The 18709-nt window shown below is 34.1% G+C and overlaps 1 protein-coding gene across 2 annotated transcripts in view; it reads left to right on the top strand.

The window, feature by feature from the left end:
- The window catches only part of LOC126892919 (tumor susceptibility gene 101 protein), a 42180-nt gene continuing 23471 nt past the window's right edge, over window positions 1–18709 (top strand). The window contains exons 1-3 of one of the 2 annotated variants that reach the window (XM_050662834.1): window positions 1–206; window positions 11313–11397; window positions 15836–16065. In XM_050662834.1, coding sequence (XP_050518791.1) covers window positions 168–206; window positions 11313–11397; window positions 15836–16065 — 354 coding nt within the window. In that variant the 5' untranslated portion in view covers window positions 1–167. Of the gene's footprint in view, window positions 207–10525; window positions 10834–11312; window positions 11398–15835; window positions 16066–18709 lie in introns of those variants that run through there. The other variant, XM_050662835.1, reaches the window with a different exon arrangement.

The following is an 18709-nucleotide window of genomic DNA, read 5'->3' as shown; positions in this document are numbered from 1 at the left end:
TTGACAGTTACAAATTTTTAAATGTCACTTTTCTTTTGTGATTGTGTGTAGGAGTTAATTTTTTTATAGCTTTATTTATAAAATTAAAATTAAGATAAGATCTTTTATAATTATCGAGAACTCTAGATCTCGATAGTTTTAGCTGGCAAGAAATTAATTCGTAGAAAATGGTAGATACGGAGAGACTTAGGACTTGGCTAACTGCTGTAAGTTTTAAATTTATGTTCAAGGTTTGTTTTACTCCCAAAAAGTTTATAGGTTTTATATCATATTTATATTTAAAATAAATGACTTCATATTTGTGTTTTCAACTGTGTAATAATGTTATTCTGTGTTTCACCTTTATTGTTTATAAATATGTCTGCAAGGAATGCAATGTAGTTACATTGTTAACTAAATTATTTAGATATATTTAACTAGAAAAAGACAATATTTCTACTTAAAACTACATCAATGATAAGTATATCCACTTAACAAAGCAGTACAAGTAAAAATCAATCAATCAATAGTTATAAAAAAAGTAGGTAAATAAAGTTACTAAATGTGATTCCACAGAATATCAAATGTGTCTCCTTTTCCTCCAATAAAAATATTCAGAATTGATTATAAATACAATATTTGAAGGCTATAGATGAATCATTCAAGGATTCTTACTTCTTCCAGTTTACCAGTATCAAGTAATTTACTCCAGTATTTAATCCAGTTTACCAGTATCAAGTAACAAACATCTTGGCACTATTTGAATAGAGGACTTTTGGCATACTTAACCCTTTGACTGCGGGAACCTCATCCCGCTCGAGGCACTTTAGGTGGGCGGTTCACGCCCATTTATTCAGAAACCATCTGATGACATTATATTTTATATTTTGTTTACGTTATATTTTGTCTATACGCAAATAATCGCTAACCGCAGCGAAGCGGTTAGCCCTGTTGCATATATATGTGTTTCCCGCACATCTTGTGCACTACTGAAATTACGCAAATATGCAGTTCCCGCAGTCAAAGGGTTAAGTAGTGCATTATTCTGTAATATTTCCATTAAATTTAAGAGGCCTCTAAAATTTAACTTTTAACTGCCTCTTAAATTTTTAGGCAACAAATGTTGACATTTTATAAACACATATTAACACAATGCCCATCTTGAACAAGCGCCATTTGGTGGGTACCACATACTTAAATTGTTCAGTTAGTAACACACTAATACTGACTCCACTTATGCGTCATCGGCACCTTTGATAAAACCTTCGTGATGCTACTTGTGCATCATGGGCACCAAATGTGCTAAAGAGGACCACTTTTTAGTTTACTTAATCCTTTAACCCGGCATTGGTCACTAGCTAGATTATTATGCGAGTGGTCGCGCATGAGATTTTCTCTCATATATCCAAATTTTGCCTTTTTTTACAAAATAAAATTTTTAAAGCAGATTTTAAACTTTTTTTATTAACTAATAATAAGAATATAATAATGTAACATAATATATATAATAATATGATGAAATACAAAAAAATAATCAGAATTAAACCAATATTAATCAATCTCCGTATCTTCACAATTTACGGCACAGCACACAAGTATAACAAGAATCCTCTGGAAAATTGGTTGATGACAATAATTACAATTTTTTTTACATTATTTCAGGTTTTAAGTGAGAAAATAAAATAAATTTTTTACACAGTTGGTGGCGCTGGTGGTCGCTCGATAAGAGAATCTCACATGAAGCGCATTGACTCAGCAATCTGGTAATACTATGTCAACTGAGTCACTATCTGAGAGGACGAGTCTATTAGAGTGTCGAGAATTGATAGATAGGAGACTAGAAGGAACCTCAGCACATAGAATTTCCCAGAAAAAAGTTGAGCTCAATTTTCATAAACCGTGAGAGAAAATCTCATATAGCGACCACTGCCGGGTTAAAAAGTTTTCAATTAAATATGGCAATGTCGCAGGCTGATGGTGTTTAACCCACTCACTGCCGGTCACACCACTGTGGGGTGCTTAACTATGTACACCAAGTGCCGACCAATTCATAGGTGTGTGGTGTACAGGTTTGTGGACAACTATGTTTTTAACTAGTTGTCACCGAGGTTCTATTCAAATTTTACACCGGCAGTGAACAGGTTAAACTACTTTTAACATAAAAATTGAGAAAGAAAAAGAGATTTTAGGTTAGCTGAAAATAATATTTCATTTTAATTTTGTTCGTTGTTTATTGATATTCGTCTTCTTCTTTCGGTGATAACATTGTATTATGTCTTTTGCTCCAAGAACCACGAAATCCCAAAAAGAATTTTTATCAAGTTAAGGTAAATGCACTAGTACTTGACACTGTACCAGTAGTTGACATTTTCCATTTTAAACATAAATAATAAGCTTTTCCAATTATTTTTAATATAATTACTTCCATCATAGTTAACTAGTGTCATCTATACACCTTCTCTGTAACTATAGAATTATTTAACCTTGAAACAGAAAATTCCCACCAAATTTTTGTCAGAGTGTTGTGTGAACTTCAAGTGGCAACAAGTTTTCTAAACAAAAGTATTAAGAAGGTAAGTTTAAAAAAAATCTATTTATTGATTAAATTATGAATGACTAGTTTTAGTTATATCGATACATTTTTGGCAAAGTAACGTAAGTGATATTTTATGTTTTTCCATTAAACTAAAGCTATTATTGTTTACAAGGTACTGCCAAAGTGTAGTAAGCCTAGAATTAATTCAAACATAATATGTCTAGGCTTACAACACTCCGGCAGTACCTTCTAAACAATAAGAGCGTTTGTTTAATGGAAAAACATGATTCGCCAAAAATGTCACTTACGTTACTTTGCCAAAAATGTATCGATATCACTATGTTATATGAATATTAAGGTAACACCTTGCTAATGTTTTAAGTGTGTTTTATTCTCAAAACAAAATTTAGGCTTGGTGTCAATTACTAACACACAAATACACAACAATACTAGTAGTTGACATAGGTGTCAACTACTAACCATTTTATACTGAGACTGTAAAAACATAATATTTTATTGTGATTTTCATTGTATATAATGTGTATACTTATATTTTAAATATCACGTTAATGTATCCACCCTATCTAGTAGTTGACACTATGTCAACTACTGGAACACTTTGGATGTCAACTACTAAAACAAAAATTTTCAGTTAAAAACATGCCTCCCATAAAAGGACAAATGTTCCGATATACAGAAGAAGCTATGGAGAAAGCTATCGAGGAAATACTATGTGGAAAGCCAGTTTCAACAACAGCAAAGAAGTATGGTATACCCAGAGTGACTTTGTTGTACAAGTCAAAAGGCAAAACTCCACGCAAAAGAAAAATGGGCCCAGAACCATACCTGAAGGAAGATCAGGAGAAGATTTTAGTGAAGTGGATTACTCATGTATCCAGAGCCGGTTTTCCTATACAACAACAGCAGCTTATGAGCAGTGTTCAGGTACTAAAAGTTTTAATATTATTTCAAAGAAGAAAATTTTTAGTTTTCTTCTTGTTTCAGGTGCTTATGAAGGAATTGAATAAACAGAATCCCTTTAAAGATGACAAGCCAGGAAGAACATGGTTTACTGGATTCTTAAAAAGAAATCCCGAAATAAGTAACAGAGTTGCTCAAAATCTAACATCCACAAGGTCAGCGGTAACAAAAGAACACATTCAAAAATGGTTCAGAGAAGTTTATAATTATTTTAGAGAGAACAACTATGAAGAGATTCTTAATGACCCAAATCGAGTATTTAATGCAGATGAAAGTGCATTTTTCCTTAACCCCAAAGGAAACAAAGTATTGGCAAGAAAGGGTGACAAAACTGTTTACCAACAAGTTAATCCCGATGAGAAAGAATGCCTAACAGTACTTATAACAGGTAATGTTGCTGGTAAACTAGCACCACCAATGGTCATATTTAAATATGAGAGAATTCCAAAAGAACTGGCACTTAGTGTTCCTGAAGAATGGGGTATTGGTAGGTCAGAAAGTGGATGGATGACAGGAGCTACTTTTTATGAGTTCATTACAAATATTTTTGATAAGTGGTTGACACTAAGCAAAATCTCTCGCCCTGTATTTCTATTCATTGATGGACATTCATCCCATTTAACATTACACACTAGTAGATTTTGCGCTGAACATGGTATTATATTGGTAGCCCTTCATCCAAATGCAACACAGTTGCTTCAACCAATGGATGTGGCTGTATTTCGTTCTTTGAAAGGGGGTTGGAAAAATGCAGTACACCAGTGGCGGATTGAGAATAAGGCTTTCCCAATTTTAAGGAAAATTCACTTCTGTCCTCTTTTGAAAAAAGTTCTAGAGGAAAGATTAATGCCATCAATTTTAAAAAATGGTTTTTTCGAAAATGTCGCTTGGTTCCCTGGGATGTTGGTGCGATTAGGTTTCACAATGAGAAAATAGACATTTCAAAGAAAATACAGGAACTACAGGAAATGGAACAAGGGAAAAACTTTATAGAGAAACATATTGATAAAGAAAAACTAGCTCTTTTCAAAATAAGCCTAGAATGGAACAATGACAATGAAGATTTATCTCTTTTTCACTTTTACAAAAACATTTGCATAAAATACAGTCTTTTAGAAGAAGAAATAAACAATTTGAAAGTGAAACAAGGTGCCAAAGAACCAGATGATGAAGACAACATTATGGACGATGCCACTTATATTGAGGACATACCAAATGATGAAGACAACCCTAATGTTGAAGGTGATAAACCAGCCGAAGAACAGTATGAAATAGGTGAGTTATTAAACCAATCTGAGGCTGAAAGAGATATAAATATTTCGGATATTTTGGAAGGTCACACTAGTCCAACTTGTGCTTCTTCATCAACACAATCACAAGTTCCTTCTTCAGCAATGGAAGAATTACCTACTCCTTCTACATCAAATGAAATTATACCCTCTCCTTTTAAACGAATACTGTTTTGGCCTGAACCCAGAGTATCCTCAGTAAAAAAAAGAAGACTGGAAAAAGTGCCTTCAGTGGCTAGTTCAAAAGAATGGCAAACTTATCACGAAAATAAAGAAAATAAGAAGATCAAGCTACTTGAAGAAAAAAAGAAAAGAGCAGAAGAGAGGCAAAAGAAAAGAGAAGAAAAAAACTTTGCTAAAAATCAGAAACCGAAATTGATTAAGAAAAAAAATAAAGTTACTAACAAAAAGGAAGAATCATCATCAAGTGATGATAATGAATCTGGTAGCAGTCTTGATGATATATCTTTTGAAACAGGTGATTGCAGTGATAAAGATAATAGTGATCATGTAAATTATATGGAGGGGGATTATGTACTTGCAAAATTCCCTGGAAAGAAAAGAGACTATAAGTTTGTATGTGTAATACAAAAAAATTTCAATAATTGTGAAGCTGAAGTTGTGGGTATGAATTATTGTGATGACAGCAAAACTTCATTTCGAATTAATGATAAAGATGTAAGTGTAGTAACATTTCATCAAATCATAAAAAGGTTGCCCCAACCTCAGATACTCATTTCAGGAGAAAGAATAAAGTATCAGTTTCCAGATTCAGTAGATGTAGATGGTTGAATTTCTGAATTTAAATATTTTATTATACTATAATTACATAACATTAATAAAGTTCATCTCTTATAATTACATATTCTTAATAAAGTTCTCAATACATATTTAAGTGTCAATTACTAAACCTTCGACGTGTCTACTACTAATTTTTTTTCATTTTGTTGTGTCAACTACTGACACTTTTGCAACAATTTTTGTAAAATTTATAAAAAATATTTAGAAAGCACAATTGTCTAAAAATTTATTTGTTAAATATTCAGGAAGGATTAGATTACCTGAATATACATATATTTTTTAGTAAAGTTCAACCACATCGGTTTGAGGCTAAATAATGGTTTTTTTTCTTCTTATAATGTCAACTACTAGTACATTTACCTTATTATGAATTATTTCAGTATCTTCGTCAATGCAACAACTCATGCTTGGTTGACTTAAAGCAAAATTGTATCCTTGTCCAGAGGATAATTGATAGCTCCCAGTACCATAAAAGTTCAAAGCTGCTAAAAGGTTTATTTCTTTAGGAATTGCAAATAAGCTGTGCCCTTCTTGTATATATGAACTAATCACAGCAATGATGATCCTTGAATGTTAAAGTGGTTGGCTGGAAAAGGATTGCTCATATCTCAGATTATCCCTTTTTGCAATCTGAAATGAGGTCTACAAAAAGAAACAAAAATTTGAATTTTGTTATGGATGTAGTATGCTGATTGTACAGCAAACTGAGACTTACTTTTCATTATTATTTATTATTTCTTCAACTAAAGCCTTGCTAATACATCCTAAAAATTCATTGAAAAACTGTACTACATTCGTTCCCAAGATAAGATTGAGGTCACACTTATTGGTGGGTTGTCATGTTGTGATAGCTAGTCATTGGTTTGAAATTAATTTCTAACCCATCGCAAGCTGCAAAGACATGACACACCCACTGATCATATGTCTCTTGAGCTTATTTTAGTAACAAAAGTTTGTAGTATATTTCAGTAAAGAGTGCCTTCAAATATCAGAAGACAATTAACACTAACAAATAGGATTACAAGGATCAAATAAGAAAAATGAAAAGAATAATATTCTTGTATCCTTCTATTTACATACATATTATGTAGATAGAAGGAAAGGAAATATCTGGACCTCAGAGGTAAACTACTGTGACGCCTCACAACCCGGCCTAGTTATTCTTGAATCTTCTCGGCGTTACGAGTAAAGGCCAGACCTTCCACGGCGATTCGAGACGACCGCTGTCAGAGTATTTAAGAACAGGAATTCGAGCACAGGCATCAGTCAATGAACGAGCCGCGACGCGTGATATAATTGTATTCGAATCGGATTTAGTGAAATGTATTTATTAGTTATCGTAATTATTATGTTTAGTTAATTAAATCATAAATTTGAGTTTGTAAATAAATTAGATGTGTTAGTTGGTGTTATTTGTAATTATTAAAATAAATAAGTGATGTAAATAAAATAATATAAGTAAGTCTTCCTTTATTTAAATTAAACTTAGTGCCTAAAGATATAAATAAATAAAATAGTAGAGTCAATCGCGTAACAAATGGTGCAGAAGTGAGGATACTTTAAAAATAAATAAAATATAAATCGTAATAAATAAAGTGTGTGATCATGTCTACCTTGTGTAAGCTAAAAATTGCAGACCAGAGACTTGAATTGGAAGAAAGGGACCTGAGTTCTACTGGAAAAAAGGCTGATCTGGTCGAACGTCTAAAGAACGCTCTTCAGGAAGAGGATAAAGATCCAGAAACCTACTTGTTTGAAGACAAGCATGCTGCTTTAATTTCGTCAATAACATCGTTAGAGAGCAAAGTTTCTAGTGAAATCTCCCAAGTTTCGACAGACATTACATTGTTAGAGAACAAAGTTTCTAGTGAAATCTCCCAAGTTTCCTCGGATGTTTCGAAAGTTTCCTCGGATGTTTCGAAAGTTTCCTCCGATGTTTCTAAAGTTTCGACAGACATTACATCGTTAGAAAAAAAAGTTTCTGGTGAAATCTCCCAAGTTTCCTCGGATGTTTTGAAAATTTCGACAGACATTATATCGTTAAAGAACAAAGTTTCTAGTGAAATTTCGAAAGTTTCGGGTGATATTTCATCCCTTGACAGCAAAATGACTAACGAGATCTCTAAAGTCACTTCGGATTTTGACGACAAGATATCGTCCATAAAATCTACTTTTGAAGAAAAGATCAAGGAAATAGAAAAGAAAATAGAGGAAACGGAAAAAGTAGACAAAGGTATGGAACCCATCTTAACAGACATTAAAAATGATGAAACCAAATACAAATTGGAGCCACAGTCGATAGTTGAAGGGAGTGTGAGTCTTGCTCGTGTTAAGGTGCCAAATTTCGACGGAAAGTCGTCATGGAACAGTTATAAGGAACAGTTTGAAACAGTTTCAAGAGCGAACGGATGGTCTGAAAAAGACAAAGCTGTAAATCTGGTTATTGCTCTTCGAGGAGAGGCTTTGGATGTACTCCAGACCATAGCTGTAGAGGAGACGAATGATTTTGAACAACTCATGAAGAGACTAAACATGCGTTATGGGCACGAACATTTGGAGTATGTCTATCAGGCGCAGCTTAAAAACCGACGACAAAAGAAAGATGAAGCTCTTCAAGAATATGAGCTAGATATTGCCAGGTTGGTACGATATGCATATCCAACAGCTCCCGAAGACATGATGGAAATATTGGCTGTTCAAACATTTATGGATGGTCTTCGTGATGTTGAAATGCAGAGAACACTGCGATTAGCTCGTCACAAGACGCTGGTCGATGTATTGTCCGCGGCCCTCGAGTTCGAATCAGCTACGCAGGCCTCTGGTGAGTACAGTGCAGTTCGAACTGTGAAAGAAGAAGAGGATGAAGACAAACTTGACCAGCTGGTAAATATGGTGAAAGGCTTTACATCGAAGAAAACAAAGACCATGAATTGCTGCAATTGTGGTGAAAAGGGGTACGCACGGAGTTTAAGGAAGAACGCAAATCAAGAAACTCGCCAGCAGGAAATAAGAGAACGCACAGACCTTAGGGGGGCAGCCTCGACTCAGAACTCCTCTAAAGACCATCTAATACTAATAGCTTCTTTGAAATGTCGTGAAGATAATGTATATGTACATGGAGAAATAAATGGTAAAAAGTATACATTGTTGGTGGATACCGGAGCGACCAGGACCATTATACGACCGTTAGTTAAAGATATAAATATATCTATAATTAGCTAAAGATATAAATAAATAAAATAGTAGAGTCAATCGCGTAACACTACACTATGTCGACATGGTGTTGTTTTGAATAAGTTTCTTTAGTCGACTTCTTTTATTAGTTGGATTATACAAATTGTTTATATTATTATCATTAAAATATGGTCATATTGTCTTTCAACCAATTATGGGATATCTTCTTCTACTTCACTACAGCCCAAATTGAGCCTTGCCTCCTTTATTTTTTGCCTCCACCCTTGCTTGTCTGTGGCTGCTCTTCTCCATACACGGACTCCTAAAAGGGCTTGTGCATCGCTGTTTACTGTGTCTTCCCAGCACTTTCTTTGCTTTCCAACCAGTCTCTTTCCCTGCATTCTAGCATTCAGTGCTCTTTTTGGTAGCCTATCCTCTCCCATTATTATCACATGCCCGGCCCATTGCAATCTTTGTATTCTAATGAAGTCTGACAGGGGTGTTTCCTTATAGAGTTGATAAAGCTCGTTGTTCGTTGTGGGATATATCAGATTTTTATTAACATCTTAAGTGCTCTAAACTTTGTTGCAAACACACGCTAAACACAGTTGCTCTAAATGACATAGTGTAGTTTATCTCCGAGGTCCAGATATGTACTATCAAAAAGTATTTCACAAGCTTCAGATATACCCTTCATGATATGGTGCCCTACATAGTGACTTCTTTTAACAAACAATACAGCAACAGTTAAAAACGAATAAAATAGGTAAAAAATGAGGCAAATAAGCAAATAAACTAAATAAATAAAGGCAGAGAGGGAGACCCTTTATCCACAGGGCTTTTTAATTTGTTACTGGAAGGCATTATCCAGTTGTTAAGCAAAGAGATCATTCAAAAAGCTACTTGAAGGAAAGTATAAAAGAGAGAGTGGCAGATTTTTCACAAAATACACTAACCACATTATTCTTAACTAGTGTTCTGACAGATATCATGATACCTATAATAGATTAGCAACTAAAAAGATACAAAATTTATCTAAAGATGTACACAGAATCTAAAAATACAATAATATACAAAATGGTCAATTAAAAATAAAGTTGATCGTAGCTTTAAGTTATAATATCAAATGATTGCTGTAAAATTTTTAGGTGTGTAGATTAGCTAACTAATGTCGAAGAACTAGTTTTTGGATTTCACATGAAAATTACCTTTTTAAGTAAATTATTATCATTATCAGTTGCCTTCGTGGGTCTAGGCATGCCTCAAGATATCCTTACCTTTATCATCATCAGCAGCAGCAGCAGTCCATAGTCGTCCACTGCTGAACATAGGCCTCCCCGAAAAACTTCCATTCAGATCTATCCTGCGCTGCTGCAATCCAGTTGGTACAAATCCTCTTTATGTCGTCAGTCCATCTTGTGGGTGGTCTTCCAGGGTTTCGTCTATCCGCTCTCGGTCTCCACTCCGAGATTTTTTTGGTCCACCTATCATCTCTCATTCTAGCAACGTGTCCTTCCCACTTCCATTTAATTTTGGCTATGTGCCTTATAATGTCTTCTACACCATTTCTTCTTATCCTTACCTTATTTCATTATAAAATAACCTTCTCTCCTTACCTGTCGAGTGTCTGTCTTCTCTAGACCCTGTTCGTTAAATTATTATTATATACATACTTAGTAAATTAAAAAGAAAATCCTTATGAAACACATGTCTTTGTTGAAATAAATGTGTTTAACCATAAAAATTATTACACATTATAAGAAGAGACCAATACACTTCACTCAAATCACTAATTTTTCCATATCAAAATGACTAATACATAAAATTTTATTACCAAAAAAATCAGATGGTTTAAAATGTAGATTACATATAAACATCTCTTTTTATTATCATAGTTGACATGTGTGTAATTATAATTCAAATAAAATATACTTATTATCGAGATAAGAAACATTTAAATAAAAAATACAAGGAGGTGATAGTGATGAAGTTTTATTCAGACTGGTTATTCATCCTATATTTTTAGTAATAATTATGGCGACATCAAAATTAATGGTGTATCTGAAGAAAAAGGTATACATACTTGTTCAAATTATTTTATATATGATAGGATATACCCTCTATATTATTATTTTAATACAAATTTAAGATCGAATGGAATATGATAAATTGATAAATTATTTGTTTGTCATTCTTGTCTAATTTTTTAATGTTTATAATAATATAGTTTTCCATTGGAACTGGATTTAATTTTTTTTAATTATATATAAATACATATTATTATAAAAACAGTCAATTTTTTTTCAAATAGATAATTATACATTTTTTAAAATTACAATAAATGAATTATAGAAATATATTTTACCGGGACCTTTCCCAGTAGGCTGGTAGGGTAAAATGGTATATAATGTATAGTAGATGGCCGATATAGAGAGGGCTGATCGGTCCTCCCTCTTAACATTACGGGATCTGGTGCTGCTAGTATATGCTAGCTACAAACTTATAGGATAGTTACTTACATTTTTAGAAATAACATTAATTTTTTTTTTCAGTATCACAATCCTGATGTAGCTTATAGAGAAATAATCAACATCACCACACAATACAGAGGTTTACATCCAGAACAGAGTGTCTACAGTAAGTTACTACTTCACTTTAATAAACTTTTTAATGCACTGAGATATGACAGGAAAAAAGGTATTCTTCATTAAAAGTTCTTAGACTAAAAGTTAAAATGTAGCCAAAGGTTTTCAAATTATTTTAGTCATATTCGAGGTTTGTCAAAAAATATGAACCTTTACATGTTTCTCATGTTATTACCGTGCCATTAACACATTTTTGAATAGCACATACTGATGTAGACGATTTTCTGTACCATTGTCTTTTTTTCAGCTATAATGTTATTCTTCTACCAGAACCTAGAATCTTTCCCTGAATCATCAGATCCAAAAGTTCTTATTTTCAGAGTGGCTTATAATGTTACCGAAGTATTCCAACGTCTCTTCATTATATTGATCAGTTGTCTTGTTTGGTTCCGCTATCTAAGGACCTCCTCATTTCTAACTCAGCCTACGAGTCCACGCTTCGACTCCATACAGTAGCACTGGAAATATATAGCAATATATCATTCGAATGTGAAGGTCAATAATAAAATCGTAACTGTAAAGTATGTTCCCCGTTTTTACAAAAGTAGATTGGGCTCGTTTTATTCGGTTTTTAGTTTCTAGGGTTGGATCCCAGCTCTCATTGATATTACTGCAGAGATAAAAGAAGTTTCTCTACTCTGTCCAGTACAGTATTGACTTTTATACTGTCATCCTATATAAAATTTCGTTTGCTAACTATAATGTATTTAGTATTTTAATGTTTAGTTTTAATCCATACTGCTCACAGGTTTGTTTTATTTTGTTTATTAGATTTTGAAGGTCTTCTCCACAATTAGCCAGCACAACGTATCATCGGCATATCTAATATTGTTTACCATTCACAATAATATCTTCTGTTGTCTCCATTAAGGCTTCCTTAAATATTTCCTCTAAATACAATTATAAAGGAGATAGTATACAGCCTTGTATTACTCTTCTTTTTATATTTATTTTATCTGACAGTTCTTGTTCAACTTTTATTCTTGCCACTTGATGCCAGTAAAGATTTGTAATTATTCGTAAACCTTTATCGTCCAGCCCAGCTGTTTTCAATATTTCTAACATTTCGTTATGTTTGAGCTTGTCAAAAGCCTTTTCAAAATCGATTGCACTAATGTACACATTTTTATTTATATCTTTGCATCCCTGAATCAGTACTTGGATACTGAACTTAATGGTGGTTTAATCCCATATAAACATAATATTTAACTTTGACATGTCACAAGAAAACAATTTCATAACCTTGTTACACTAGCGAATGGGCACCAGGGCGCCATTTGTATAATAGTCCCACGAATGGAAGCCGTTAGTATAACACCATTATTATTAATACGTTAAATGCCAAATTAAACAAAATATAAAAATATACTTGGTGCTATTTAACTTTTTGATGTACCTCGGTAGCTCTAAGTCTTCAGAGACCTAGGGGTGTGGATTCTTAATAGATGTTAAATAAAATTGAAACTCAAATGCTCGGGGGGCGCCATAATTAAAAAAAGAAGATATGATTATATGCTTACTTATAAAAAAAATATAAAACTAAAAAGGCCATCATTCATTCTCTCTTTGCCTTATCCCTATGCGGGGTCGGCTTCCCTAATTGCATTTCTCCACACAATTCTATCTTGGGTCATATCAATGTTAATCCCCTTTACCAACATGTCCTGCCTTATCGTCTCCCCAGGTCTTCTTTGGTCTTCCTCTCCTACTCCTTCCAGGAATCTGCCCTTCGGCTATTCTTCGTATTGGGTGATTAACGTCTCGACGTTGAACATGACCAAACCATGTTAACCTATGATCTCTCATTTTGGCATCAATTGGTGCCACACCTAGACTTCCCCTAATATACTCATTTCTAATTTTATCCTTCTTTGTCACTCCACTCATCCATCTAAGCATTCTCATTTCCGCCACATGCATTCGTTGTTTCTCTTTCTTTTTCACTGCCCAACATTCAGTTCCGTACATCATAGCCGGTCTTATGGCTGTTTTATAGAATTTTCCCTTCAGCTTCATTGGAATTTTTCTGTCACACAATACACCATTCGCTTCTTTCCACTTCATCCATCCAGTCCTAATTCTACTGCATGCATATCCATCTATTTCTCCATTACTCTGTAATACCGATCCTAGGTACTTAAAACTATTGCTTTTCACAATCATTTCACCATCCAAAGATACCATTTTATTTGTAGTAGCTCCATCTTTAAATGAACATTCCAAATACTCTGTTTTTGTCCTACTAAGTTTTAAACCTTTTTCCTCCAGAGTTTGTCTCCACTGTTCCAGTTTTTGTTCTAAGTCTCTTTCACTATTTCCTACTAACACGACATCATCAGCATACATTAAGCACCATGGAATGTTACCCTGTAGTTTCGCTGTTATCTGGTCCAAAACTAATGAGAATAAATACGGACTAAGCACAGAGCCTTGGTGCAATCCTACTTTCACATGAAATTTATCAGTCTCTCCCACACCTGTCCTAACACTAGTCGTTACTCCCTCATACATATCCCTCACAATCTTTACATATTCACCAGGGACTCCTTCCTTATTGAGTGCCCACCACAGAATCTCTCGAGGAACTCTATCATATGCTTTCTCAAGATCAATGAATACCATATGAGCGTTTGTTTCTTTACTCCTGTATTTTTCCATCAACTGCCTTATAATGAAAATTGCATCTGTTGTTGATCTACCCTGCATAAAGCCAAATTGATTCTCGGATATTTCGGTCTCTTCACGTATCCGTCTATCAATTACTCTTTCCCATATTTTCATGGTGTGGCTAAGCAGTTTTATAGCCCTGTAGTTTGTACATTGTTGTATATCTCCCTCGTTTTTGTAAACAGGTACCAGTATACTGCTTCTCCATTCGTCTGGCATTTGTCCAACTTCCATAATTCTATTAAATAGACCTGCTAGCCACCTTGTTCCTGTCTCTCCCAATGCTCTCCATACTTCCCCAGGAATATCATCTGGCCCTACCGCTTTTCCTTTCTTTATTGTTTGAAGCGAGGAAGTGGCTCAAGCGGAACCAGATGATATATATAAAACTAAAAAGGCCGGTTACTTGAAATATCTGTACTTACCATAGGCTACTTTCATGCGTGATTACTTTATAAGGATAGAGATTGGTACAGAAAATCTAATAATTAAACACAATTCTTACTTTATTGAAACAAATAAAAATTTAGCAAAGTTGTTAAAAAAAAGTCTAACCATTTTACCGATTGGTGAGAAAACGTAAGAGTTCAACAATTAAAAATAGCGCAAGTACCTTGTTGTGTTCTTTATCCGTGGGTGATCCATAGTCCATGCATGCGGCAGTTAAGGTGTTAAACATTGTCCTGATGTTATGGCCCATTTGTTGTCACGGCACATAACGACACTCATTTTGACAGATAAAGTACAGCTATTAATTATATTAGAGATGAAATTCCATTGTTCGTTTATTGTATGCAACACTTGGATACTATTATTATTGATTAAACTTATTAAAAAAAACGAAAAACTTTTCGACAAAAGGAAACCAATGATCAGTTTAATCCATCACTAGAAATACAAAATACGGTCGAGAAATTACATTCTCTACGACCACAGCAGCCACTTAAGCCTACTTCGGCTCTTCGTCAGCAAGGCAAAGAGCCTGCTGACGGAAAGGCACCAGCTTCTTACTCTAGACTCTAGACTCTCAGAACTGATCTCGAATATCTCCAGAACTCCCTCACAACCCAAAACTCATTCCATCTCCCCATCCTTCTATCCTACTCAACAATGTCTGGTTTTATTAATCAAGAAATTCGCCAATTTCCACTCTTCATTTCAAAACGAATAGAAAAGATTTAAGCAAATTTCAACCACGCACGCCTTCAAAGACAGTAACTCTTTCTCTCGCAAATAGGATTAAACCAAACGAAATTCTGATAGCTATATCTCAGCTCAATATTTTCCCAAGCTTTTTCGCAACGTTGGCAATATTGCACGTGCGAACTTGTTATTTTACATAAAGAACTCAGAACCACTTAGTCTCTATAAGATAAACATTTCAGCGACATCCTGGCACCTTCTCACGAAATAGCTCTTTGAAGTTAACACCGCATCCTCTGTAGAATATAATAAATAATTTGAGGTATTTACTTATGATATCTACGCCAAATTTCAGAGAACATAAGTTCGATAAACAGCACAATATTCGATGTCCTGAGAAACGGAAAGAACCACAGATGATCTAACTCGACAGTCCCTCAACGAAAAAACATTATATGTATCTGCCATACTGGGAACGATAAATGTATCGAATACCAAGGGCGTACTCATAAAACCAAAAAAATAAAAGTTAAACATTAATGGTTTCGGCACCGTTTCAACCTTTATAAAATTATTAATGATGAAGATATCCTTATAATTTAAACATTACATTTTTTTAGCCTTCAACGATGGCACAAGAATGGATCTCATTAACTTAACTGGTACAATTCCTGTGCGTTACAAAGGCAATATTTATAATATTCCAATTTGTATATGGTTAATTGACACACATCCAGAGAATGCTCCCATTTGCTATGTTAAACCGACTTCCGACATGTCCATAAAAGTTTCCATGTTTGTAGATCAAAATGGAAAAGTTTATCTGCCATATTTGCACGATTGGGTGCCGGTAAGTATATTAAACCACTTTTTTTTTCTTAACTGCTCTAACAACACAAATGCACATGCTATTTTTGACGTATCAAGGAAACTTAATCTTCATCATGTAATAGTTTTTGTAACTCACATGAGTTAGGGAACATTTAGTTAAACTTGTCATTTTATTTAGCAGACTTTTACTTAATAGCAAAATACTTCTTTGATGCAACAGTAGGTACTCCTCCTCATAAGTGCCTTCTCTATTGAGGCGACCAATATGGCAAATCTCTATCTGTTCTGGGCTTAATACATTAAGTCATTCCCTGTTGTCTAATCTGTGATGTTTCGGAGCCAGGAATTTTTTCTTTCTTCCTATACCTCTTTTACCTTCTATTTTGCTTTCTAATATTACCTGGAGCTGTTCAAATTCCTTATGGCGCATTATGTGTCCTAGATATGACGTCTTTCTAATTTTGATTATTCTTATGCATACTCTATGCTTATTCTTAGCATTCGGCGGTACAGCTACATTTCAAATGAATTCAGTTTGTTGAACGTGATACTGTTTTAATGTTCGAGTCTCAAATCCATATACATACTAATAGAGACCACACATAACACTTTAGTGTTCTCATTCTTATTGTGATTGATAGCTTGGGGTTACAGACCATTTTATGCATGTTCATGAAACCAGACCTTTCTATTTCAATGCGTCTTCTAATTTCTTGTGAGTGCTCTAGCTGACTATTTAGCTCTCTGTCCAGGTATATGAAGCTTAGCTTTGGGAACTCTGAAGGGTGATACCATTTATTTGTATGTTGGGTGTAATTTGTTCATGGGGGTTCTTGAGGATTCGTAAATCATTACATGTAACATCATGGACGTCATATGAATGTCCATAAGACATCCATATGACGTCCATGATGTTACATGTAATGATTTACGAATCCTCAAGAACCCCGATGGACAAATATATATGATCAGATTTAAGAACAATGGGACTATCCATTGACCCAAGTATCATGGACAACCATTCGAGATGGAAGGGAGTTGTGCAGACCCGCCCCTGTGTGGGTCTTGGCCAGTATGTAACTGAGAAATATTCAGCTGGGAATCCCATATAATTACAACATATGATATAAAAACTCCTGATTCAAATCATGTCCCAGTGATAATTTATGCCTTCATAATTATTCACATGGCTTCTCTCGAATGTCAACTCAGGCATCTTCTCATATTTTGTCTGTTTTTGAAAGGAAATAAAATATATTATTGCTAGTATCTAATTTATGTTGTCAAGTATATGTTTGAGGAATACATAAGAGAACAAGTCCGCACGAAAATAAATAGAAAAGATAATGCAAATTAAAACACCTTGGCGCTTCTCAGGTGCTGTGTGAATACTTAAGTGTCAATATATACATAGTGGGCCAAAGAAAACAGTCCATCTCGTTATTTGTCAGTAGGTATTTATTAAATTTTAAGGAAATGACGAAACAAATCGATTTTTGATCTAAGTGGGACACATTTTTACGTTACATACATTTGTCATTTGTCAACCCCCTCTCGTCCACTTCCCCCACCCCTTATTTTTAAACGGGGAATAGGGGTCGTGTGCTAGCTCATTTGAAAGGTGCCTAATTCAATTCTCTATTTAGTAATATAAACATTAACATAATTATTTATACAGGGTGTCTAAGAAAAAAATATTTTAATTAAATTAATTGACACAAAAAGAAGAATGTACTTATGTAATTTATAAAATACATTCTACTGCTGTCACAAAACAGAAAAAAATGTTTTTTGATAAATAAACATTGCTTTTCGCTTAATTTCAATGTTCAAGCTGCCACCCATCTGCCTTTTGGTAGGTTGAATATTGAATTTAAGCGAAAAACAATATTTATTTGTCAAAGAAACATTTTTCTCTGTTTTCTGTCAGTAGTAGAATCTATTTTGAGTTAAATACATTGAATACATTCTTCTTTTTGTGTCAATTAATTTAATTCAAAATAATTTTTCTTGGACACCCTGTATAAATAATTATGTCAATAAGAGGGAAAAGAAAAAAGAAGTTTTCACTCTAATGGCACATAAAACAACATAATGCTATTCTACATCCCACCAGAATGAAAACAATGGGAACCTTCTCTGGTTACACCTCTGAGGCTTCTACAATTTGCAAGCCATACGGATGCTGAGACTAAGGAAGATGAGGGAATTCTACAATTTACAATTCACGTCCCATCTGCTCAGCGCGGTAAAGTTCCAACGCGAATGGTTCCCTTTGTACTCTAATCAGAGTAAATGTAAATAAAAAATGAATAACCATTTTCAATTTCGTTGCAAAACGAAAATACAGCCAAACCATATTCTAGTCTAATCATAGAGTGCATCAAGCACCTCTACCGGTTTCGAAACTTATTAGTCTCTCATCAGGAGGCACATATGCTGCTTTCCCTGATCCAACCAAAACAAACCCCAGTGTGCAGTCCCGGACTGCAAATGGTTATTCATTTTTAATTATGTCAATGTTAACATTACTCGATAGAGAATTGAATAACTTTTCAAATGAGGTAGCACACGATCCCTATTCCCTATGTAAAAATAAGGGGTGGGAGAAATGGACGGGAAGGGTAGAGTATGTATCGTAAAAATGTGTCCCCCTTAGATAA

Source organism: Diabrotica virgifera, chromosome 9 (assembly GCF_917563875.1).
Source record: "Diabrotica virgifera virgifera chromosome 9, PGI_DIABVI_V3a".
NCBI lineage: Eukaryota > Metazoa > Arthropoda > Insecta > Coleoptera > Chrysomelidae > Diabrotica > Diabrotica virgifera.
The sequence above is the reverse complement of the archived record's forward strand: the minus strand, read 5'-3'. Positions and strand labels throughout refer to the sequence as shown.